The sequence below is a fragment of the Sciurus vulgaris genome, assembly GCF_902686455.1.
Source record: "Sciurus vulgaris genome assembly, chromosome: 17".
NCBI lineage: Eukaryota > Metazoa > Chordata > Mammalia > Rodentia > Sciuridae > Sciurus > Sciurus vulgaris.
In genome coordinates, this window is record NC_136478.1 from 12590928 (window position 1) to 12616722 (window position 25795).

The 25795-nt window shown below is 52.5% G+C and overlaps 1 protein-coding gene across 2 annotated transcripts in view; it reads right to left on the minus strand.

Annotated features, from left to right (window-relative positions):
- The window catches only part of VAC14 (VAC14 component of PIKFYVE complex), a 102276-nt gene that overhangs the window by 32856 nt on the left and 43625 nt on the right, over window positions 1-25795 (minus strand). For both annotated transcript variants that reach the window (XM_079117092.1, XM_079117093.1), the window contains exons 13-14: window positions 17092-17248; window positions 7245-7377 (exon numbers count right to left, since the gene is read on the minus strand). In XM_079117092.1, the coding sequence (XP_078973218.1) occupies window positions 7245-7377; window positions 17092-17248 (290 nt within the window). The remainder of the gene's footprint in view (window positions 1-7244; window positions 7378-17091; window positions 17249-25795) is intronic.

Sequence of the window (25795 nt, forward strand, 5' to 3'; positions counted from 1 at the left end):
CTGACAGACGCAGCCCTATCCCAAGAAGGCAGAAGGATGGAAAACAACTTCTAGGGGCTGACTCCAAACCTGCTGCTAGTTTCTTAAAAAGAGGCTACCTTATGATACGCTTCAGCTACTAACTAATTCACCAAGCTGTCTGAGTTACCAATGTCAAACTTTCCAAGTTTCCTGGCATTCTTAGGTAAAGTATACAGTCAGATCCAGACAGTGCTGCAGGTTCCATCTGGAAACAAGCTCTAAGCTTCAGAAAGAAACTCATTACCAAGTTCTCAGCTCCTGACAATCATACCCCTGGCCCTGCGGCCCCTGAGCTATGGGCCGGCGGGGACTGATGCCTCTTAGGTGTGCAGATTACAATGGTTAAGTGCTCCGAGTGGGAGGCTAGCAGGGGCCAAACAGGTGCCAGCATCCACGTGGTGAGGAGTCCAGCACTGCATACCTGTGGGGCTGGGGGTGCCACGTTGAGCATCTCCACCAACCCGATCAAGTCCTCCTCACCACCACAGGGGCTCCTGCAAACAGGCAAACAGCTGGCTTTGGTGGAGCTTGGCTGCCTGGGCTACGGTGACAGGGGTCACTCTGAAGGACACATGGCTTCCCCCTGCCAAGTTCACCTGTGATCTCTAACCTCCCACAGTCCTGTTCAAAGTGAATGGATGCTTGAAACATAGGGCACTGCCCTTTGAAGCTCCGGAGCTTCAGAGCACACTGTGCAGGACTCCCTCTGGCCAGCACTCCACCCTCCCACTAGGCCCCAGCCTAGCCTAATTAATCCCAGCCTGGCCCAACAAGGCCCATCACATGTGGTTTCTGTTTTCCAGAAGAAAAGACAGCCCTCTCATGGGGAGTGCCAGTGTGTGTGCTGATGTGGGCACTGCTTGAAGGAGGCAGAGAAAAGACAGAGACCTGTCCAGGTCCCTCAGCCCTCCCTAGTCAATGAAGAGCAGGAGGGCCCATCTCAGATGGTTCTGTGAAGTGATGGATTAGGGGACATCTAGTACTATGGATTAGGGGACAGTGGCTATGCAGAATGGAGCAGGGTCCCTGAAATTTGCCCCTCACATCTTTTTTACCTTGGAGGGCATGACCTTTGCTCCTGGGCAATCTTGCAGTGTGTCACTTGGGGCTTCCAGGGCCTCCCTGCCATTCACATTCCCACAGCGTTGCCTCCAATTAGCAGACAGGAAGCTAAGGGCTGGTTGTAAAATGGCTACTGCTCACACTCCCCCTTGCTGCCTTGCATCAAAACAAAAGCCCCCAGCCCTTGCCTCTGGGGTGGGAGCAAGGCTGTAGAAAGCTCCAGAAGATTCATGCAAGGAGCTGGGAAGATATCTAAATTAAAGCCGGCAGGAAGAGAGGCTTCTTCCGAGAGGGAAGTAGGACATTCCCAGGAAGAATTCCTCCAGCCCTGTTCAACGTCCTGTTGCCTTTCCTCAGTTGGGGACCCAATCAATAAAGCTGTGAACTAATAAAAGATCAAAACCCATATGCATTCTGGGTAGAAATCAGGTCCTCTTCTAGCAGACAAATTCAGGTTGGTGTGTGTTTGCCACAGCAATTTATTCTGAGCAAATGAGTGCAACCTATTAAAGGTGCAGAAGAAGAGAGCTGGATATCTCAGATGCTCTTTTGTGAGCTGGGACCCAGGGCAAAGCAAGCTTTTTTGATTTGGTCAGGTACCAGGTCTGGATGCTTAACTACATTTTGCCTTCTATTAGCATTAACACAATGGGTTTCTGGAGGTAGCCTGGTCAATGCTGGACAGGTGAGTTGGCACGTAAAAAGACTGACAGGTTGAAAGTGGTGTCCCCAGACAAAGGATTCCAGGGTGTGAGGAAAAGGTTAGCCCGCATGGGCTGCATAATGTCCAAGGCCAGCAAAGTGGAGCTTACCAATTATGGCATGAAAGGGCTGCTTCTCCTGATGCCCTCCTCCCTACCCCCTGCAATTACAAACAAGTCCCGTTCCTACTGGCTGCCCTGCTTGCACCCACCTCAGAGGCCAGGCAACTCCTTGCTCCTCCCAGTCCCCTTCGTACCAGTGCAAGGGTTCTCATGGGAACCCAGGACACTGGCAGGGTAGTGTGAGTACACCCATGGACTAGAGACTGTCTGAATGCTCCCAGAATGGGAGAGGCTGCCACGCCTGTGTGCACCAGTGGGGAGAGCAGGACCTGAATGAACCAGAAGCCTTATCACTGGGCTTCTCTGGGTTGGGGTTTCAGGAAGGAAGTCCCATGACCTCCTCCTCTTTCCCAGTTGGGCCCTGGCTCATCCTCTCCGGATGCCTGCCTCATCTTAGGCGTGCGCCTTTCCCTGGGAGCGTGCTTGGGACTCATCTACCATCAGCCGGGCCAGCAGGGTCGCAGCCCTCACATTCACAGCACACAGTGCTTGTTAAAAATGAAAGCATTCTCTGGCAAAGTGCTCTTTGCAAGGCAGCAGGGAGGAAGAGGAGGGGAAGAATGCACAGTTGATGAAGCCAAGGGCCGCTGGCCAGAGGGCCGTGCTGGCAGGCAGAGTGGAGTGTCTTCAGACTCACTACTTCCCTGCACAGAAGCAGGCTTGTAAAGATCACAGCTGCTGGGTTACGCCAGAGTTCATATTGCAGCTTATCAAAGAGGCTGGGTTTTCTCCCTCCTCTCCTTTTCTCCTGGGTATAAGTAGGGTGGTTCACGGGCAGACAAGGCCTGGGCTTGTTCTGCTGGCATTAGCATGGAGGGTGGGAAGAGGCTGGAGGAGGGCAATGCACACCAACACCTACTTTGGGCAGAGTTGGTTTAGCAGGGCTGGGAAGGGTGCTAGTGGGTGCCCTGGGCCCTGGGGCAGCAGAGCTGGCTCTAAGCACAGAAGGTCCAATAATCTTACTCTCTCGTGTGGGGTTGGTTTTCTCCCCCCACAGACCACCACAGGAGGTGGAGGCCACGGTGTGCCAGGAGGCTGGACAACAGTGCCTTTCATCAAACATTGCCAGCACCAGGGCTGGAACCCCTGATCTTACTTAATACCCCTGCAAAAGGACAAGGTGGCTACCATTATCATCTCTGTTTCTTGGACACAGCAGGAAGGTCCTGGAAACAGGTCACATGGCTTCAGAAATAAGGAACTGGGGTCTGAACCCAAGTCTGACTCCAGAAACCACACTCTTTCTTCCTCAGATTACGAGGGGGTGCTGGGTAGGGGTGGGGGTGCATGAGCCACCTCACAGGACCCTGCCCCACGTGTCTCAACTTCCCTCAGTCTGTGGACCTGACCTCAGCTCCCTGCAGCCAAGGGAAGACCTGGAACTGGAGCTGGTCTCCAGGGTTTCAGAGGCACGAGCTTTCCCAACTTTAACATGCATGTACACTGTTGTGACCACTGGATAAAGAGGCCATGTGGACACTGAGAGAAGTCCGGCTCACCTAGGTCTAGGGGGTTCAGGTGTCCTGTCCCTGACTCCACGTTGAGGTGTGGAGGTGAGCCTGGGAAAGCTGTGCGGGGGGAGGAGATGCTCTCAGTTCCTGAGGGAAATCATACATCTCTTAATGCCAAGAACCTCACCAGATGTTGGTTTTCAAGGGCTGTGGACATTTGTCCTTCTGCAGACCCCAGCCACTCCTGGGCCCTGTGCTAAACACACTACTGCACACATAACAGCTTCCAACTTGTTTGCTAGTTAAAGAATCACTCTTGTCAATCTTGGCGGGTGAGTGGAGGAATCTAGCAGCTAGAGGGAAGGGTTGAGCCATCATTTACTGCACTCCCTACCAGTCCTGTAATCCACTGAAGCAGTTGGTATGTCTCCTTTAAAAGCCACCAGCAGCAAAGGACATGAAATGGAGAAGCAAGAGAGCAGGCTGACACCTCCAGAGCTCTAGCTGCCTCAACCTCACTGAAGGGCCTCAGCCCCTATAGGATCGCAGAGAGGAGGGAGGGGACTCATGTTTGCAAGGCTTCCTCCACATCAAATGCTGGGTTGTGTGCCCTGGGAACCAACACTGGGTGCCCAAGACAGTATCCAGGGGCTGGTCATCAGTGGTAGGCAGAATGGCTTAGCAGAGAGCAGTCCCCAGAGCCAGCCTGGCCCTCTCAGGAACAGGGGCCAGGTGGTTGTCAGCAATAATACATACTGACTAGTGGGGGTTGCTTTTGGGGATGGCAAACTAGACAGCTGGGGTAAAGGCCTAGGAGAGACCCAGTCCTTTGTGAGGGACTCAGCTGCAAGGTTCCATTTGTCCTGGTCCACTGGATTCTTGGTGCTGGTGACACAGTTAAGAGATCCTCTGAGGCTGTACTGAGAGTCAGTGAGGCCTAGCCTAGAGATCAGCTTGATGCCCTCTGAAAACCCAGCATAGTCCATGAGGGTTCTGAGCCATGAACAGTCAGTGACTGCCATGCTGGACATACTAAGCCCCAGAAGAACAGGGAGGGAGGGCCCAATGGCCCTGTTCCTGAGAAGGAACAGCTGTTCAGGGCCCTTTGAGGCAGCAGACTCTGCCATCACCCACAGAGGGACAAAGTGGTCACTGCTGAATTAGCAGCATAGGGATCTGCAGCCCAGTTCCAAGCAAGCCAAGTGGACACACTGGTTTCTCTCCTTTTCCATTTTGCAAAGAGGATTCCCATCATTCCAAAATCCTTGCTGCCCTGGAATCTGCAAATGGGAACATTGCAGGGGCCTGGCCATCAGCTTTATGGAGCGTTGGGCCCCAGAGGATGGGAAGGATGCCCAATAATGTCCACGTCACCTACAGCTCTGCTCTTGTGGTCTGGGGATGCTGGTTACCACCCTGAGCTCCCCACTCACACACTTCTGATGGTATGTGAGGCCAGGATGGAATGGAAAAGCCAAGACCAGCCCTATCCTCCAAAGAGGAAGCTGGCTGCACCTGCCTTCTTCAAAGGTCTCTTTCCCTCACCTGGTTCCCTGAAAAGGATCACTTGTCCGGAGACTGAGACTCTGCAGTGTGGAAAACCAAAGACAATTAACTGTTACTTATGTGAACAGACAGCCCTTTTCTTGGTGGCAGGATCTTTCATATCACATCTAAAGTTTACTTCAATCTCCGTCCAACTTCATGGAAAGAATAACTAGACATCACTTGTGGTCAAGGAGGTTAAGAATCCATTTCTATCCCTCTGTAACAACGGTTCTTAATCAGGGTGATTTTAATCCTCAGGAGATATTTGGCAATGCTTGGAGACTATATTTTTGGGGGGGTGCATACTGGGGATTGAACCCAGGGCTTTGAGCATGCTGGGCAAGTGCTCTACTTTTGGGCTATAACCCCTCCTTTGAGACATTTTTAATGATCCCAACTGGGTGGGGGCAACTGCTACTAGCTTCAAGTGGGTAGAGGTCAGGGATGCTGCCAAACATCTTCCAGTACACAGGACAGTCCCCACCACACAGAATTACCCAGTGCCAATGCCCACAATGCTGAGGTTGAGAAACCCTGCTCTAGAAGAGCTCAGAGAAGCAAAGGGTGGTGACAGGCTCCTCATCCCCACAGGGACATCCTTTGTGTGGGGTGGAGACTATCAGAAACCCCTTCCTCCTGCTGTGGTCCTCCCATTCTTTTGTCCCCTCCCAGGAATCAATTCTTTGGCTCCATCCCCAGGGTGCCCTCAACTCCACACTGGCTGGCCTGAGGTTCTCCTTCTCCTGGCAGCAAACTTCTCCTTCAAGTTTCTACTGGCCCCTGGATTTCTTGTCGTCCACTCCTTCAGCTCACCCCATTGCAGAGCAGCTCCTGTGCCAGCTCCCGGAGGACCCTCTTTGCGTCTCATCTTCCCTTATTTCCTCTTCAGCTCCCTGGTGTTCAGGAAATATCTGCTGACTATGTCATCAATTTCCAGATTTGCAACTTGGGTCTAGGTCTCCCTTTGGAGATCCAGGTACACCAAACTGCTTCTTCAATGTCTTTCTTTTGATGTCCCCAAAGCAATTCAAACTCAGATATGTGACTCTCCTTGCTTGGTGCCACTCTCCTGGGCTCCCACCTCAGACACTGGCAGTACCATCCAGTGGTCCACACCAGGGACCGCATTAGCCCTGACACTTTCCCCTTGCTCCTTCCTGCCATCAGTCCCCAGTCAATCGGACATCCTCCTAACTGCACTGCCTGCTGCTTCCCGTTCACCTGACAAGTTGCCACAGTCTCACTTGGACAACAGCCTCCCAAATGGTTTCCATCCATCTTGGTCCCTCCAGCCCCTTCTCCCCAGAAAAATGGCAATCTTTCAAGTCAGAGACCTGTCATATCACTCCTCTGTCCTTGCCCTGGTGGTGGTTTCACACTGATGTCTGGCTGAGGTTCTAATCCTTGAGATGGCCCACAAGGATAGGTCCCCATCCCCCTTGCTCTCTGGTTTACAGCAGAATGAGCTCTCTTATGCACTTTCTAGGCAGGCTGGGCTTCTGCTGGCCCTGCCGAAACTCCTTTACCCTTGGGTCTGTATTGGTGTAATTTGCTCCCCAAGCATCCTGGACCATTTTACACTTTAATAACTCCACCACCCCAACGTTCCATGTGATGGTCAGGAGGAAGACCAAGGCATCTTCTTTTTAAAGCTTCTTCAGTGTTCTCACTGGCAAGGCTGAGAACTACTGCTACAGGGCATCCAGGACCATTTGCACTATTCTGGAAGTCTCTGCCTGGTTTTGTTGGAGAACCTGGAGGAATTTGTGCCCCTAATTTAACTTTCATTAGCCTGAAGGTGACACTGGGTCACTTCTGGTGACCCTGCTTTTTGAAGCTGAGTATGAGACAAAGGGATCCTAGCCACATGGCTAGTGATGACAGTTCTCGAGGACTGAGCCCCTGGGGTTGGAACCCTGACTGTCCGGGGCTATGGTGAGATGACTCAAGAACCTTGCTCCACCAACCCGGCCAAATCGCACACTGGTGGCTGGGCTGCGGCACCGCCCTGTGTCATGCTCCATGTGGCTTGCCTACTTTCCTCTCCAAAAGACTGACAACAGCATTGAGCGACAGAACATTTAACTTGAGGAGAAAACAGTATCTTGACAAGCAAAAACTTAATTTGTTTACTTTTCTTTTTTTAAAAAAAGTGTCAACGATGACCTCCCTCATGTCAGTGGTACCAGCAACACAGCATGAAGGGGACCTTTGTTTCTTTTAAGAATACACATAAAGGCCAGAAAAAGGAGGAGAGAGAAGGGAAGAGGTGGCTGCTTTGACACCTCGAAATGCAAAGCCATGGACCCGTGGGGAGGAGAAGGCACGCAGGGCTGACCTGATGATGAAAGGGCCTCTGACCTCCAAGAGCTTCCGTTCACTGCTGAACCTCTGGAGAAGGTTGATCATGAACTTATAAAAGTAGGAGTTCATGGTGGGAGTGGAAGGAGAACATTCTAAGCCTTTGGTACCTGCAGAGAAAGGAAGAGAGCCAGGGTTTATTCTGATAATGTGCTCACAGGGTGATGAGGCTCATACAGAGTACAAATAATTGCAAACGCCCAAAAGTTGGTGTGTGGAGGTGGTCTGTGTGTAACAAGAGAAAATCTCCAATGGAGAGGCCATGGATTGTCAGAAAAAAGCAGGGACCAAAGGAATTTGTATAAGCACATATATGTCTTTGCTTCCTGCAAAAAAAAAAAAAAAAAAAATCCATTTACTCTCCACTCCCCTATTAAATCCCGAACCACATAGTGACCATCGTCATGTGTCAGACCCTACCAGATACTGACTTTTTAAAAAGCAAATGTCTACTCACCATGTGTATGAATTAGATACACTTAGGGTTTACTATGCTCAGTTAAGGACAAGAGAATGGAGGAGTAAAGTAGGTATACACTCTCAATGGCCAACCAGTGACTGCCAGCAAAACTAAGAAGCAAAAGCCAAACTCCCTTCTCAGTGACCCTTGAAGAAAAAAAAAAAAGGTGTACATGCCAGTGGATTAAGGACGGCCAATACCAACCAAACAGTGCAAAGTATTTTAATCTGCCCAAGTAATTCTAGGACAGTTTTAATCCTATCCCCCTATCCCACAAGAAACCCTGTATCCAGTAGCAATCTCCCATTCTCTCCTCCTCCAGGCCCTGGAAAGCACTAATCTACCTTCTCAGTAGACTTTCCTTGTCTGGACATTTTGCCCATATAAATGGAACCCTACCTATATGGCTTCTTTCATGCAGCATTTATTTTCAAGGTTCACCTTTATTGCAGTATGTTCTTCATTCATTTTTAAGGCCCAACAACAGTCCATTGTATGGACACACCATATTCTGTTGGCCCACTCACAAGTTGGTGGACACTGGATTCTTTCTACTTTTTGGCTATTATAATGCTGCTATGAATATTCATTTACAAGTTTTTGCTTGAGCATGTTTTCATTTCTCTTGGGTATATATCAAGAAATGAAATTGCTGGGTCATATCGTCATTCTATGTTGAGCTTCCTGAGGAGGTCAAACAGTGGTTCCCCATTTTACATCCCACCATCAGTGCAGGAGTTGCCCCGTTTCTCCCCACAAATAGCCATCTTAGTGGCTGGGAAGTTGGATCTCACTGTGGTTTTGATTTGCATTTCTCTAATGACTAATGATGTTTCTGTGTTTATTGTCCATGTGACTACCTTGTCTGGAGAAATGTCTACTCAATTCCTTTGTCCACCTTAAAATTGGGCTATTTGTCTTTTTATTGTTGAGTTTTAAGAGTTCTTCATACACTGGATACAAGTCAAGTCTCTCATAGGTTATGGGATCTGTAAACATTTTCTATTTTGTGGACTGTCTTTCCATTTTCTTGATGGTGTCCTTTGGAAGTACATTATACATATACTTTTTTTAATTTTTAAATTAAATTTTGTTTATTTATTTTTTTGGTGGCACTGGGAATTGAACCCAAAGGTCTTGTGTAGACTAGGCAAGCACTCTACCACTGATCCACATTACCACAAAATTTTAAATTGTGGTTAAGTCCAATGTATCTTTTTTCCTTTGGTTGTTTATACTTTGCTGCCCAAGGCATCTGACGCCATCGCTCTCAGCTGGCCTCCCTGGTCCAGCAGCCCTCTGGGAGTCGCAAGGTTCTCCCTGCACCAGGGAAGGGGTGACCATGCATTGGCTCGGGTCGGCAGGAAATGGGGTCTCTGTGGATCACTCGTGGCTGTGAGAGGGCACTGTCATCTCCCAGAACAACTGGCCCAAGGTACAAAAGAGCCACATGCAGAACCATCCAGAGCATTACAGGTGAATCACACAGAGGTGCCTCTCTATGGCTGTGAGGTACCAGTGGCCAGAGAGTGGCAGTAGAAACACTCTTGAGTTGTGCCTTTCTGTTGAACTCACACTTGCCTTACAGGAAAGCAGCTGGGAACTAAAAAAGGCATTTTTCTGTTCAGTGTTTCCCAGCTGTGGATTACTCCAGGAGGATTCTCACCAGGGGCCACACCTTCAAACCTGAGACCCCCCCCAGACAACCCCCTGAGCTATGCCACAGGCCTGCCCTGAGTGGACTGTTTGGACTGCTTTGTTCTGCATCCCTGCTTGGGACAGCCTGGCTGGGAAGGTCCTGAGTGATTCTGGAATGGCAAACAGTCTCTGCTCCCTGCCCAGAGGGGCTGTTTGCAGAATCAAGTGTCACATTCTTATAGATCGAGTTACTCCAGGCCCAGCTGGGGCAGATCTCTGAAGAGGTGGCTGCAGGCCCAGCTGTTGAGGCAGCTCCACACCATGCTCCCCGCAGGAGGAGAATCTGAGGCCTGTGATGGCTGCTGGAGAGCACACTGTGGACCAGAACCCAGGGAACAGTAGGCTTTACCCAGGTGCACACCTGTGAAGGCTCCTTGTGTCCCTGTTCCCTTCCTGCTTTTCTATCTGTACCCGTGGCCACTTGGGCTCCCAAGAATCTCAGAGGACAAACGGACCAATGTAGGGAGTAAATAAAGAACCCCTCCCTGGTTGGGGTCACCTGGGGCCAGAATCTCCATTCCTAAGGAGCTGGGTCCCCAAGGCAGGCCCTAGGAAGAGGTGCCACTGTTCCAGCCTCACAGGGGCAGCAGGAAGCATGGTCTTGGATTCCTTATTCGTAAGTGCTAGCACTGAGAACCCCTATTCAATGAGCAAAAAACATGCAACGCACTGGGCCTGGGGCCTTCCACATAGCCTGTGCTCAATAACTGGCAGTTGCTTTTATTAGCAAATATCTCCTATCCTGGAGCACTGTATGGGGCAGACTGCTTTCCTTCCCTGAGCCTCAGAATGGGTGACTGGTGAAGGGGATAGTCTGGAAGTGTCTGAGTGGGGAGACTTCAGATCTGGGAAAAGTTCACAGTGCTCTGTTGGGATGCTGCAAGGAGTAAGACAGGGAGTCACCTGTGACCTCCCAACTCCACATCTTCAGGGAAGGAGATCAGCAAACCCCTCCCCCATCAGCTGACAGATTGGCTACAGATGCCAATCTGGGGCTGCTCTCTTCACCACAGCTCCCATTCTGGGCCAAAAAGGAACTCTCAGTGTCTAGGCTCATGGTGGCCCTTAGCTAGAGGAGGAGCAAGGTAGCCACATGGAGAGAAGTCCCGCAAAACCCTCCAAGCTCTCCCAGAGCAGCAGTCACTGGGGAAGCGTGAGACAGCCCTTGTGGTGGCCCCACTGTCAAGACTAAGAATAGCAAGCAGCTGAGTGCACTCTGACTAGGGCCATGAGGGAGACTCGGCTGACTGGCCAGGGTGTGGTGGGAGCTCCGGGGCAGTGCCCAGGGCCTGGCCTGCACTGGCCTGTGACCACCAGGAGCAGGACCTTTTGCCCTCTAGGATCCCATGTATCAGAAATACCCCTGCCTGGAGAGGAGGAGTGGCCCCAGGACAAGGTTGGGGTCCTCCTGCAGTGGGAAGAGGAAGGGGTGTGTGGCTGGACAAGGGGGAAGTGGTCTCAGTGCTCACCAGGGTCAGGGTGAGGGCGGGAGAGATGGCGCCCAACCTGGCCTCCCTTTGCCTGGCCATTCCTCTGGCCTCAGCAGTCCTTCAGGCCTGGCTGCCTTGAGATGGAACCTGAGAAAGAGTTCTCAGCCAGGGCTGCAGGCTAGGGAGGAGGGGATGAGGTGGAGAGAGAATGAACTCGTCCAAGACTGCTACCCCAGGAACGCCAGGCCTCTCAACTACATGGATTTGCGCCTCACTGCAGCCTGCTCCTCCTGGGGGAGCTCAAGGGCCTCCACCACCCTTCCGCCCACCTCTGTCATCCGGACACATGGCTTACAGTGCTCCCCCAGGAGTAGGTGCTGCACATGCATGAGGAAGGGGAGCGCTCAGGATCAGGCAAGGGACTCAGGATCCCAATTCAGGGCATGCCTTTGATTGCTGAGTGCAAGAACCTACGAGGCTGTGCTAGCTGGCACAAGTGACAGTACAATCTTGCAGGCACACTGGAGACTGGGTGGGCTGCCCTGGTGGGACCAGCAGGCAGCAGAGAGAGGGGCCAAGGAGAGTGGGGTTTCCATTCCCCGATCCTGTGGAGGACAGAGTTGTGAAGAAGCACACAGCTGCTCAGTGGAACAGATCTGCCTTGAATTTCTGGTGTGGGCAAGCAAGAAGCCTGCTGGGCTCTGGCAGGAAGTTCACGTGACCGGCTGGCTGCCCAGGGGCAGACAGATGCGGTGGGAGCCCTCAGTATACAAAACCAGGATAGAGGTGTGGTGACTGGGGAGCCAGCCTTGCAGATGCTGCTAAGTGAAACCTGATGTGGCGACATGAGAATCTGCAGAATGTCTCACAAACAACCTTCCCTGGGATGTTTTGGATCGAGTTTTGTGGCTATGACGTGAAGGAACCTCACGTCAGGATAAAAATAGCTCTGGCCTCAATATACAACACGAGCCACAGTTCAGCAGAACCAGATGCGAACACATTAGCCGTCCGGCTCAGACTCAGCAAGGTCCCTGCTCCATTCCCCACCCTCCCTCCCTGGTGGGGTTGGGGTTACATGCCTGGGCGGACCCACAGAGCGGGCATCAGGATCCACTGCTCTGAGAACGCAGGGGAAGGGCCAGTGGCTGCTTGGAGCACCGGGGAGTCCAAGGGACCAGATCAGAACCAGGCCCTGTCACTGCCCAGCAGGGTGGCGGAAGCAGAAGCAGTGAACCCTCCCTGAGGCCGCCTCCTTGTCTGTGAGCCACCACAGGGATAAGGAGCACAGCATGTCCGGAGACTGGCGTGGGACCGTGAGAGACAGGGCAGAGAAGGGGCAGCTTCCCCGCAGGATCAAATGGCTGAGAGAAAGGGAGGCCAAAGGGGTCTTGGGTGTGTGGCACTTGCTGAATTACGTGGGGTTCAAACCCCATGTCTGCATGGACAAAAGATACAACAGGACTCTGGGGACTCGATCCAGGAGGTGATCACTTTCTTACTGTGGGTCAGCCCTTCTGAGGTCAGTGAGGACAGGAGTATGGGGGCCTCACTCACATTCAAGAGGTTTTCCAGCTGCTTGGATCAGAGCAAGATGGAAGCAAATGGGTCACAGCAGGCCAGGGAGGGGTTTCTAGCTGACAGGGTAGTGGAGGGGCCATATAGCAATCTACCACCAGGAAACGGCTGCTACTGCCGTAGAGTGAGGGCTGGGGCCAAGGGTAGTGCCGGATGGAGGGTGAGGGGGAGCTAGGGATGCCTCAGACCAAATGACAGGAAGGGGCCTGGGTCTCAGGCTTGGCAACTGCCTGGGTCGTGGTGCTGGAGAACCTCCCCTCGTAGCTGGTGAGGGTGCCTGCCTTCCCTCATTTTAATGAACTCCAATAAGAGCCTGCTGACCTGTGCTGGGCACTTGATGGTGGGGATTCAGAGATAAAACATGGTCCCTGTGGCCTGAGATGGGCACCCAAATCACCTGGTGAGCCTGGTGAAATAAGCCTCTGAGAAGTGGGGATGGTCTGAGTGTTTGTATTTCTGATGAGTCTGGACTATTGGGGAGCTGTAACCTGTTACCTGAGAAGCAGAGGTGTAAGAGGTCAGTCAGGAGAAGACGGATGCCAACTCCACCACTCAGGCAAGCAGGAAGAGTGAATGGGAACACAGCCTTTGCAGGAAGGGCCACTAAAGACCTCAGAGATCTTGCAGAAACCAAGGCTGCCCCTCAGCACAAGAGTGCTTATCTTAGCCTTGTCCATGCAGATGTTCCCAGAGCCCTAGAGTACCCTACTGCCCAGTTTACAGAGGGGTGGTGGTGTTGGGAAGGACACCTGCCGGAGTCCACAGGGCACAGGGAGATCTTTTCTGCACCCCCACCCTGCATCCTGGGGGCTGAAAGGTTGTATGGCAGAGGCCTCTGAGGCTCCAAGAGCAATGAGCAAGGCTGGGAGATTATCTGCCGTGGCCACAGCAAGTGGAGGGCAGCAGGACAGGAAATGAGGTACTGCACAGCCTAAGGTCGGGATGGGGGATCCCTGAAGTGATTATGAAGAGAGGAGTCCCCAAGGAACTGCCAGGCTGGGACCATGACCTGGCACCCAGCCAGCCCTAGACCACTGGCCCAGTTCCTACTGCTCCTTCCCACGGCTGGCAAGTGGAGGCTTCCTGTGCTCCTCTGAGCATGGGTTAGGAGGCCAGGCTCCTGGACCAGCACCAATGCCTGCTGCAACCCTCAGCTGAGGGAATGATAAGGGTGTTGCTGTGACGAGTCAGGCGCTCATCCACAGGAGCACCCGTGTGAAGTGTCTGGAACACAGCCAGGTCCCAGGGAGCACACCACCAGCACTGGGGGCCACTGCCATTACTGTTACTACTGCTACAGTGGCAATGCCCTCGAGATGACTTTCTGGATTTCTTCTACGGCTTGTTTCTGCCTGGTGACATGAAGATGCTACTGACCACTGGCAACACTGGCCTGGGTCACAAGAAATGAAACTGAAAGTAGAACATTTAATTTTTTGGCCATTTTTAGAACTAGAGGTGGAAATGCCTTGGTCCAGTGCACTGCCAGGGGTGTGTTTTTATCCAGGATTGGCACCATGGCAGACAGGAGAGTCAGGGAAGACCAGGGTTTCAGGGCCAACATTGGTCCTGGGGTGACTTTCAGCCCCAGACTGCCATATTACTGACGTCCTCAGTCACAGATTCTGAGGTTGTCTGGATTTTCTGGACCCAGCTGCCCTCTCTGGCAGTAGAGCTGTCTTGGCCCCAGAGGACAAAAGACACTTATCTCAGAGGCCTCTGGTCCTGCTGAGTTTTCTGTGCAGGCTCATGACCAGGGTGGGCCTGCAGGTCTGGTCATTATCCCACCTTCCCAGATTCTAGAAGGGTCTCTGCAAACTCCTCCTGGAAGGAGATGGGACAGAGATGGATTCTGAGCCACAGGAAACTAAGGGTTGGGAGACAGGCAAACATGGTGTCCCTCCATTAGCTTTTTTCAGAGCTGGCCAGCCAGGCAGCCCCTTTATTACTCCTGAAGTAGCTTTTTGCTGGTCAGGAATGGAGGAAGGGGTGGGAGAACTCAGACCTGGGCCTCTGCACTGGAGGGAGAGATGCTAATGCTAGGCTACACGAAAGGAAAATCCCATGGGGGTAGCTCTGTCTCCAGAGCCCTGGGGACCACAGATACAGCAAATTTAGGCCAACACAGCAGCCACCCAGGCGTGTAATGGCTCTTGCTTCCCCACCACTGGATGCAATCTGTGCCATTTGAATTTACAGACCAGTGTGCAGGCGGGGCCATGTGGCTCCTTGCAGATGTCCTGACTTCATCTTTGCCAGGCTCCCTGCCTCCTTTGCCTTCCAGAAAGTCCCTTCACGGAGGGTGGGGTGAACTCCTCTCATGAGATCCAGCACTGCATTCTGTAGGTTCTCAGAACTGTGACCTGGAGAGCCAGAGGAAAGCAGACTCCAGACAGGAAGAGGGGCCGATGCTGCAGCCTCTTCCATGTGCATGTCCACATGGAAACAGACAGAAGGACCCCTGAGCACATGAGAGAAGCCTTCTGGTAGACAGCAGTCAGCAGAGGCATGAGTGTACATTTCCTGAATGCTTTCTGACCTAAACACCACCCTCACATCCTTGGCGCCGGGTGTGCGCCTCCCAGGGCAGCTGAGGAGAGGGGGCATACTAGCTTCCCACATTCTTTTATTACTGGTTTGACCCTGACCTTTTAAAAGCATGGACCTGCTTGTAAATGCTGATGCCAGCTGTGGACTTGTGTGTGTATCTGCCTGGAGGCTCTCACAGCCTTGAAGCCGTGGGGTGCAGGGTCCGAGCTGGTGGCTCGCAGTGTTGTGCATTCTTGAACAAGAAGCATTACTGGCTGCAGCACATCCTTGGTGCTCTTTCCAGGATGGAATTTCTGCCCATCTGGCATACTTAGTTGTTTTTCTATGAATTCCAAGTGTGTGCCTGGCTGATGTGAGCCAGTCTGACAGCCTTGGTGGGCCAGGAAGAGTCCACTACCTCAGGCTTGTGAGCAGTCCCCTGATCTTGGCAAGGCCAGGAGTTGGGGTTCAGAGCTCTTGGCCATATCAGTCCCCTTAGGTCTTGTTCCCAGGGTCAGTTCTGTTGTCCCCAACCCCCAACCCCAACCAGGGGCCCCAGCAGTTCCTGGACCATTTCTCCATTGCTGGAAATCCATGTCTCAACCTCTTTGTGGCCAGGAGAAAGAGAAAACACACCTTGCAGATGCAGGAACACGTCACTGAGGCTCCTGGGAGATCCAGGTGTCCTGCCTTTGTTTGAGGCTATGTTGCCTCACAGAGGTTTCTGCTGCTGCCACACTGAGTTGGGGAGAAGATGGAGGGAGCCTGTCTCCTGGAGTGGGAGGGCTGAGGGCTGATACATCACCCACCATCTTCCCTTGCTGCAATCCTTCCTCTCAGGAAGAGCCTTCTGTTCCCCTCCTTGCCTCAGTGTGGCACCTGCTCCCTGCTCTGTGTCCTCACACTTGCCATCTATCCAGGGCCTCCAGGCTGGCTCCCTCAGGCTGACTTGGGATACAGGATGGAGCATCAATTCCTATGCTGAGGGGCAGGGGGTGGGGGTAGGGGTCCCATGGCCAGGATGAGGGAGCTATTTCCCTGACCACAGCAGTTGACTACCCAGAGGAAACCAGGCTCACGAGCAAGGAAATGACTGCATCTGAGGGAAGTGGGAGAGGAAGCTGGGCTGCTGCTAGAGATCTTTACTCCCTTTCTAGCTTCAGGAGTTTGAAGCTTGGGCTCCTATATGCCTTGTGCTACAGGGCTCAGGGAGCGCGTAGCTTTCTGTGTCATAGGGAGATGTCTTTGGTGACACCTTAAACTTCTCTGGCACTGGGCCTGGTCTCTGTACCCAACAGGGCTGGGCCAGTCTCCACTAGGTAGGGCAGGTGTTCTCTGAGTCTGGGACCAGTATAATGGGCTGCAGGAGGGTAGCTGCCCCCAGAGCTGTTGGTGCTGACTAGGACCTGGTGTATGGATGTCAAGAGCAACTCAAGGGACAAAGACACACCAAGGAAGACTCCCAAGATTCACTAGGTACTTTCCTCCCAACTTGTACCCTGGGGCTTTTTCAGGTAGTGTGGTTGAAGGGAGGTGTCCTCTGCCTGTTGAGGGAGGAGCTGGTACTGGTGGCCCAGAGAGAAGAGCTGCCTGCTGTCTGGAAGGATGGGAAGTGTGAGCACTGGGAGACCTAGGCCACCTCCACTTCCAAAGATGGCCAGGAAACAGCCTATGGGAATTATCCTGTCTCTTCCCTGGGTTGCCTGCCACGAGAGCTATTCTGAGCTTCCCTGTGAGGGAGAAATCCTGCCTAGTCTTCTGCCTGTGAGACCTGAGATCAAGGTTCCAACTCCTGCTCAGGGAGACACTACGTAGGTGAAGATGTTCAGTTGCCTCAGATGGTTCTGTGCTTAGTCAGTGGATCAAAAGCATCAAAGGTGCAGGGAAATGAGAGAAAAGGGTCGTGAGGGTCTCTTGGGGTTGCTAGAATGTAAGCCAGAGGCAGTGGTAGGGTGAGGTCTGCCTGCTGTGGGGCCTTCAGAAGAGGCGGTTCACCCAGTGACCCCTCACACATCAGCAGAGCTTGGGGGCTCAAGAATGACAGCTCAAAGGCCCGTGTAGTCCAGGAAGAGACCCAGCAATAGCATTTCATGGGTCTCTGAGGTTGGAATCCCCAGGGAAATACTTACTGGGAGTATTTAGCAGGCTGGTTCTGTTGGAGGTGGGCACCTGAAGCTCTGAGTGGTTGACCTGGCTGTCAGGGCCATCGGGTTGGCCTGGGTCATCTGTCTGGCCTGCAGGGGAGGAAGCAATTTCTGCCAACACCTCCAGATCCTTCAGGACAACCTGGGGAAACAAGTAGAAGATGAGGGGTGAGCTCTCTTCTGCAAGCTGAGCTGATGTGGTAGAGGGGACGTCAGAGAGAGCCCCTGGAAGGGGTGTGAGAAAGGGCCTGAATGCAACTGGGCTTCCTGCCACTGTGAAAGCCATCGACACCACAGCTAAGAAAGCGCTCAGGGCTGGGGAGATAGCTCAGTTGGTAAAGTGCTTGCCTTGCAAGCACACAGGGCCCTGGGTTCGATCCCCAGCACCACCAAAAAAAAAAAAAAAAAAAAGCGCTCAGAAAAGTAGTGAAGGAATGGATAAAAGAGACCATGATGGCAGTGAACGAGGACCTTGGAGAAAAGCAGCTGGAATCTGAGGCCGGTGAGTACCTTTCCCATGAGCCCTAGTCTTTGGTCCCCAGGAGACGTAGGCCTCAGGCACCAGGGTGCACTATGCACAGTGTGTCTCAGCTGGGCTGTGTGAGGGGCTGATAGTGCCCTTCAGGCCATGTTCTACTGTGTGCAGCAGCCTCAGACCCGCCTGCCCCTCACCACAGAACAGATGTAACTGCAGAGGTGACACTGGACCACACACCAAAGGGCCCGCCACATTTGAGGCATAAGTCTGGACTCGGGACTGAGGACTTCCTAATGTTCGGATACAGCTGCCTTACAAGTGTTCCTGCCCAGGGTGGGGAGGGCAATCTCTGCAGCCCTACTGCTGCTTGGTGCAGGGCTGTGCTGTATGCCTTTGGCAGGCAGAGAGAGGGGTAAGTTGATCACTAGCAGACAGCCCTCACAAGGCCTCCAACTCTTACCTGCTCTTCTAAGCATCGGAATATGGGATTTTAGCTGCTTTCAGAACACTTTTCTTCACTGGGCCTGTGGAAAATGGACCCATGATGGCTGAAAAATGTGGCTGCTACACAGCCCAGTCAGACGGCAGGAGCAAGGGCTGCCTCTGTGCCCAGGCTGAGAGCCTGGGGACCTTGGGTGGTCTGGGCCCAGGGCCTAGGTCTCTGCTCCCATGGAGAAAGGGGCCCCCAGAAGGCTCTGCTTTAGCAACAGAAGAGACACAGAGGAACAAGTGGGATGGAGGAAGCAGACAGTAGAGCAGCGATGTGCAGCCCTGCAAGATGAGCAGACCTGGAGCACCCGCCTTGGCAGGCTATGCAGAGGTCATGCACCCTGATACCCAATTTCCCAAGCAAGCTGCTCCCCAAGGGTCAGGGAGGAGAAGTGAGATCAGGGACTCACAGTAGGGGGAGGGTGGGGAATGACTCACACAAAATTAAACAGTAAGGCAAGAATCAAGCCAAGAGCTCCCCCCGGAGTTAAACAGAGTTTCCATAGGTGTACTCCCAACTCCTAGGTAATTACCAAGAGAAATGCAGACATTCACACAAAAACTTCTATATAAACAATCACAGCAGATGTTATCTTTTAGAGTCAGGCAGTGGAACAAATAAAGGTCCATCTACTGATAAATGGATAAATGGAATGTGGCATATCTATCCCGCAGAATATTATTTGGCCATAAAAAGGAATGGGTATTGACACATACTATAACAAGGAGGAACTTTGCAAACATTTGCTAAGTGAAAGAAGCCAGACAGAAAAGGCCACAAACTGCCTGATGATTCCATTTATATGACAAGTCCAGACTAGGCAAATCCAAGAAGACAGAAAGTGCATTGGTGGTTGCCAGTGGTTGCGGGAAGGAAGTCTGGGGAATGAGTGCTAATGGGTACAAGGTTTCTTTTGGGGGCAATAAAAATGTTCCAGAATTAAGTAGTAGTGATAGTTGTATAACCCTGTGAAAATACTAAAAAAACTTTGGTATGAAAAAAATAAAAACCAAGCCAAATTCCCAAACTAGCATCTTGATTCCCAATCCAATGGCACATGTAAAGCAATTTACTCTTGCCCAAGGTGGTGAGATTTGCTGATACCACACTTTGAGGTTTGTGCAGGTGGACAGAGGCACATGGCTTTCGGGAAACAAACCCTTGAGGTCAAATGCACCAAGTGAGAACAGTGTGGGCCAGCTACCAGGGCCCTCACAAGATCTCCAGCAACATGACAGACACACTGACCCAAACTAGGTGTCCCGTAGGGGCTTATTTCCTTCAGAAAAGATGCCTGGGAAGAACCAGCAGCACCTGAGAGGCCTGGCCTTTCCGAGACAGTGTTGGTCCTTAGGTCTCCACAGCCAGGCTGCAAAAGACAGGGAGGTCCTTGTTCTTGGCCAGAATTAATGTCATCACTCATCTGTGTCACCTGATGCACTACATGTGAGGAACCTGAGGCTTGGAGAGTCATTGCTCAAGGTATCAGTGAGTCTTCTTCAAATTCAGCTCTGGTTCCCAAACCTGATGCTGCTATGCAGGGCTTTGTGGTCAGATGGCCCTAACCTCCAATCCTGACCCAGTCACTCAGACACCTGACCCTGGATCAGTTAATTCCATCACCTAGACCTTCTCTTCCCAACACCTAATGAGCAACCCCTGTGGGCCTGTTCTGGGTTGGCTACAGGAGAAAGGGGTTAAGCATTTACCAAAGTATAGCCTATGGGCCTTGAGAGCCAGCAACTCAGCCTGAGGAGAGCTAGGAGCTTTGGGAGCACTTGAGCCTGAGTTTGTCAAGGAATGAAGGCTGGGAGAACATTCTCTTAACTAGCAGAAGTCACTCATGGGTGCAGGGAACAACATGGCACATTTCAGGAAACTAATCTTGTGATCTAGCTCCAGAGTGGGATATGGGGCTGCAGTGGAGGGTATGGGCAGAAACCAGGCCAAAGTGGTGGTTGGCTGGGGCAGACTGTCTTGAGTTTATTATGATCCAGACAAAGGAGCTTGGACTTCATTTTGCTGGTAATGGGAAGTCTCAGTTTTCCCATATGTGCAAATGGAGGTCTGACCTTGCAAGGCGTCCCCTGTATCTGAGGAGTCAACCACCTGGGGATTGAAAATATTAGGGGGGAAAAAGTGCATCTGTACTGAACATGTAGGCTTTTTCTTGTCCTTATTCCCTAAACAATGCAGCATGACAACCATTTACACAGTATTAGGTATTATAAGTAATCTAGAGATGATTTTGAGTCCATGGGACAAGTGTACAGGTTATAAGCAACTAATTGGCTACTTCCTATAAGGGATTTGAACGTCTTTGGATTTTGGTGTCCATGGAGGCCCTGGAACCTGTCCTCTGTGGATACTGAGGGATGACTGCTAAGCACAAAGAAAGCAGGCTTACCACTTCTATTAGAGGAATGTGGCCCTACAGCCATGCTGTTCAGTGGTCCTGTTGGTGATGGGCAGGAGAGCAGTGCAAACACGGAGGGCTTCCAAACGCCACCTCTGTACACAGCCTCCAGGCCCACCCTCCCACCCCACTGGAGAGCCCAGCTAGCAAAGCTGCATCCTTTACATTTTGAATTCTTTTATCTTAGAAAGTTTAACATCAAATGGCAAATGAATGCAAATTACACTTCAATTGCACAATTAAAGCCGGAAATGTTGTCTACAGGTTCCTTCAGTAATTCCAGCCACTCCTCTTGTGCTTACATATCAAATGGTTTTCTCTGATCCCTGGGGCCTGGCAAAAAGCCCACAGTTCTGCCTGGGGCAACACACACACACACACACACAGAGAGCCTTTCCTGTCCCTTAAATAAAGCAGGACCACGACAGTGCGACCATCTCCTTCAGCCTGCTGCAGTTGAGGAGGGGAAGGAAGGGCTGCCTGAATGGGGAACAAGGAACAGCTTGAGGTGGGCACTGGGGGTGAGTGGGAGCCACTCTGAGGATATGTGGCGGCTCTGACATCCGGCTCTGGCACCAATCAAGTCTAGCTGCTGGCTCCTTCCCAGCTGACACACAAACCTGACTCACACCTTGAGGCTATGAAGCAACCGAATGCAGACCTAGCCCGAGAGGCTGAGGTGAGGGGAAGGCCTCATCAGTAGGGGTTCTGGGAAAAGCAACAGAGACTACTGGGAGCCACCCTTCTGGTTAGATCTGGCTTTGACTCTCTGTGCCCAGGACAGGGCTTCAGTGCTCCACCCACCTGGATACCTGGAAAAGCTTGGAGTGGGATGAGGACCAGGTGATCCTGGTAGCCTTGCTTACTGGGCACTCCTTCCAGGCCCTAGAACTACAGATATGCTGAGGCCTGTCCTGCTTTGGTCTCTGGAAAAACAGATCCAGTTCTTCCAGTGAGCAGGCTGGCTGGGCCCCTGCCTGTGGCTGGCCCGGAGTCCTGGCTCTGAGGATAGGGAATGGCTCAAAGAAAGCAGGAGGAAGCTGCACCAATTAGTATGCACTACGCAGCGTTTTTGCAAAATGAATATAAAACACTTGCGCTTTCTTTTTGTGTAAGAGAAAGAAGAGGGGAAAAGAGGGAGGGAGGGAGGTTAGAAGAAAGCAATATTCTGCAGGAGCAGGAGTGCCTGCCGTTTCCATGGCAGCAGGGAGGGGGGTAAGGAGGGCCCATCAGTTGGTCTCTGGTTCTGGAGTGCAATGGGCTGGCATTGACTCCTCACTGGACTGCAAGGGTCAAGGTCAGGGGCAACTGGGTGGAGAGCTTCTGACAGTGGCTCTGAGGGGAGGCCTCAGGGGAAAGGGCTTCTTACTCTCCAGGGAGCCAGCAGCAAAGAGGAGTAGCCAGGGGGTTCCTGAGACTTTATGCAAAAAAGATGACATTTTTCCATGTGAGAGGAGTCAACATGCAGGTGGGGCCTTGGCAGGCTGTCCCCCTCCTAGGTTCCAGCAGTCAAGGACAGCTCCCTAGGACAGTGCTGTTTCCTTCCCCTTTTGCACTGGTTCATCTGGCATCCACCGTCCCAACACCTGCCTGTCCCCAACCAGGCCCTGAGAACCACTCCAGACCGGAGGCCCCCTGCCCTTCCCTCTCTCATCCAGAGGTGCTGCAGCTGTTTCTCTGCCATCCTGGGCACAGCTGGAGGCTAGAGGCCAGTTTTGCAAGGCCAAGTCCCCAGGCTCAGAAGTCCATCCTTGCCTCCAACCAAGACTTTTCCTTCAACTGAAGTCCCAGGGAAGGCGCTCTGATCTGCAGCACTGAGCAGGAAATCAAAGATGAATGGCTGTGAACAACTTCTCCTGAAGGCGGTGGAGAAGCCTGCTACTTCAGCGTACACCCAGCCTGAGGAAACGTTCAGGGAGCTTTCGGTTTGCATAGTGCCCTGTTGGCTGATGAGGCCCTGGATGTCAATGGCTCAGTCTTCCAGCTCCCACAGAGAAAACCTGCAAGCTGGGCCCAATTCAGTCCTGGCCCAGCAGGAAGAATGTGCGGGTGGGAGAGAGAAATTCAGGCTTCAGACGCCGTAAGCTACGGTCAGGCCACTGCCAAGGGCTATCTGATGCCTTGGTTCAGTGTGGCCGGGTCATGGAGAGCCTTGCCTGAGATCTGGGTCAGGCCAGGCTGCTCCTTATCCTGTGAAGTGGAGCTGATATGAAGTACACAGGCATCAAGGTCAACCATTCACAGAAAGCCTTGGGGCCTTCTGACTCCTCCCACACAGAAGCCCCTCTGCATCCTTCATGAGGGTACGGCCCAGTGGGCCAGGCCTCCTCTGTCCGAGCACATACAGAATGTTTCCTGCTGCCCTAGGGCTTGGGAAACCAGCCAGAATACTCACCCTAGGAATCCAGGTGGAAGGCCACAGGGGCCCCTCAAAAGCCAAGAGCAGTAAACATCCAGAAGCACTTGCTCTGGACTCAGTAAACATAAGCTGCAGAAAACAGCAACTGGGCCCAGCCCTGACCTGGGAAAGGGGTGACATTCTGAGAAAAACTGCTCCACAATGACATGACAGCAACTCTTCTGCACAAAGGTGAGCCAGTCCAAGAGAACATGTGGATTTGGAGGAGAGCTGCTTAATCTTGGACCTACTTATGTCCCAGTCAGAAAACTTTTCCTTCTCACCCACCCTGGGTCTCCTTCTGGCTGATCCCAGGCATTGCTTACTTGCACCATCTTGGGACCTTGACCAGCGGGGTTTGCGCTGGGGATCGTGACTCTCCCGTGTGCTGGGCAGGGAACAGTGCACACTCACACCCTCTGAGCCTGGTTACCAGGTGATAAGCCCAGGGGACATGGCCACCAGGAGGGGGCTCCTGACTTCCTCCAGAGCTCTGCTTAATCCTGCAAGTCTGGTCCTGAGGAGGCAGGTTCCTGCTGCGCTGGGGGAACCAGATGCTTATCTGATCTGGCAGGGACGAGCCCAAGAGATGTGGGGCAGGACTGAGTGGGCTCAGCTCACTGACCAGCCAACCTCCTATTTGTTTACCTTCTCATAAAATGTTTCTGAGCATCTGCTATATAGGCTGGACAGACCATCCTCTTAGAGCCCAAGGCTCAGGTGCTACCATAAAGGATGACCAGGGTCTGAGGGGACAGTGTAGGGTGGGCTGGACATAAAGAACAAGAGTTGTGGTCTAGCCCTGAGGTGCAGGAGGAGGTTTGTCTGTGTGTGTGGGTGGTGGGGGGGTAGGGGTGGAGGGTGAGGAGAAAGAAACAAGCTGAATGGAGTAGCTAAGTGGAGATCTTGACCAAGTTCTATAACTTCTCTAGGTCTCAGCTTCCTCTTAAGTGAAATGGGGAAGATCATGGAGGCCACCCTGCCACGGCTGTTGTGAAGCTGGAGGAAGACGGCACTCACAGGCTGAGCCAGGGCCTGGGATACAGAGCGTGAAATGGTAGCCTTCTCTGTTAGCAGTTAGGACTGTTAACAGTGCCTGTCCTCACACACATTCCTGCCTGGCCCAGGTGCCCTGTGAGCTGCCCACAGGGAGTTGAAAGGGAAATGCAGCTGATTCAGCTTTGGCTGAGGGAAAATCAACATGACTTGGAAGACATTTTGACTTCTGAAGATGCCAGGGGCATTGTGTTGAGTGAACACAGGGGTCCCTGGCCTGGCCGCCAAGCTTAGGGTGATAGAAAGAAGGCACCAGGGCTGAGAGTTGGGGGTAGTATGGCCTTTGGCCTCCAAATTAGAGCTCATGCTGATCCACAGCTGTGGCTCTCAACCAGAAGTGTGCACTACATCCTCCTGGGAGTTGATCAGCCCCCAGCAACCAAGCCTGGCTTGAGGGGACAAATCAGGAAGTCTGGGGTGAGACTCAAGCAGTTGGCTTTTCAAAGTCACAGAGGACTCTGGTGTAGGAGGGCTTTAGCTCCAGGTTGTTGAATAGGCCCCTCTAGGTGAGATCACTTCCTGAGTTCAAGGACAGATCGGCTGTGGGGTATGGCTGGGGCTAGGGCCAGGTAGCACACTCATCCCTGCAGGTAACTTGACCCTAGAGCCTGGCTCTGTGAAAGCCCTCATCCCCAGTCCCAGGAGAAGGCCATCACTGACGGGCTCCCCTTTCAGGCTTTCCCACGGACAGCCCTGGAAAAGAAGTCTCCCTTTCTGTTGTCTTCTAAGCCCAAGATTTGCCTCCATCAGGAGCCAGGCAGCAGTCTCCAGCCCCCACTCCATCACACTAGTTACGGTGCCCAGCGTGGATCCTTGCCTGCCTTTCTGCCCTGTGGAAGGATCCAGACAGACATAAACATAAAAACCTTCCTGGCACACAAACCTGTCTTAATGAAATGGGGTGCTGGTCGTTATTATGAGTCCTTCAGTTACTATGAGGGACTGACCACAGTTGTTACGAGTCCCTCCTTTACTCTGGAGCAGCTGATGGAGACACTGAGAGAAAAGTGTGAAGAATGAGAAGCAGCAGAGGCCCTCTTGGCAGGTATGGTCTGGGCCTGTCACCTTCCTGTTCTCTCTCTTCTCTGGCAACACTGCTGATGACTCATTGCAGAAGACCCAAGTCCTCCTTGGCCCCTATCAGTGGCTGTGGGGGTGCAGCTGTTGACAGCTTGGGCCTGGCTAGACCCAAGGAGGAAGGCCTAGGGATTATGACTGCATCCAGCGTGTTGGCCTTGCTGGCCTGTGACTCCCCTCCCTGCTCAGCACTCTCTCCTCGCAGGGTCAGCTGAGGGAAAACAGGGTCTAGAGCCCTGGCAGGTCCCCAGAGCTGCGGCAGGAGGTGGCCAGGGCTGTCCGGGCAGGTCTTGCTCACCTTCTCACAGGGGAGCCTCCTCACAAGGAGAATCAAGTGCTTGGCTGCTGACACATCACCCCCAAGTCCTCGGGGTGAAGGTGTCACCTTACTGAGTGATCTGATTTTAAAGAAACTGCGGAACTGAGGCAGGAGTGAAGGGTCATTTCTGTTTGTTTTGAAGAGTGGATGGAATGAAAATGGGACTGAAATAAAAACTGAGGCAGGGAACTGAGGAGCAGAAACAAGTCCCATTCTTAGGAAGGCTACCCACTTTTCACAGGCAGCATTAGCATTCCAGGCAGTGAGTCGGGACCACACAGATTCTGAGCTGGAAGGGAGCACAGAAACCCAGTTCAACCCCAGCATCTCAGGGAAGAAAACTGAGGGGAGAGGTCGCATAACTTGCCTGGACCCACAGGGAGTTGGTGGCATGGGACCAGAAGCCTCCCTCCTACTCCTCCCCACCCTGTGGTGGTCCGGCCACCGGCCCAGTC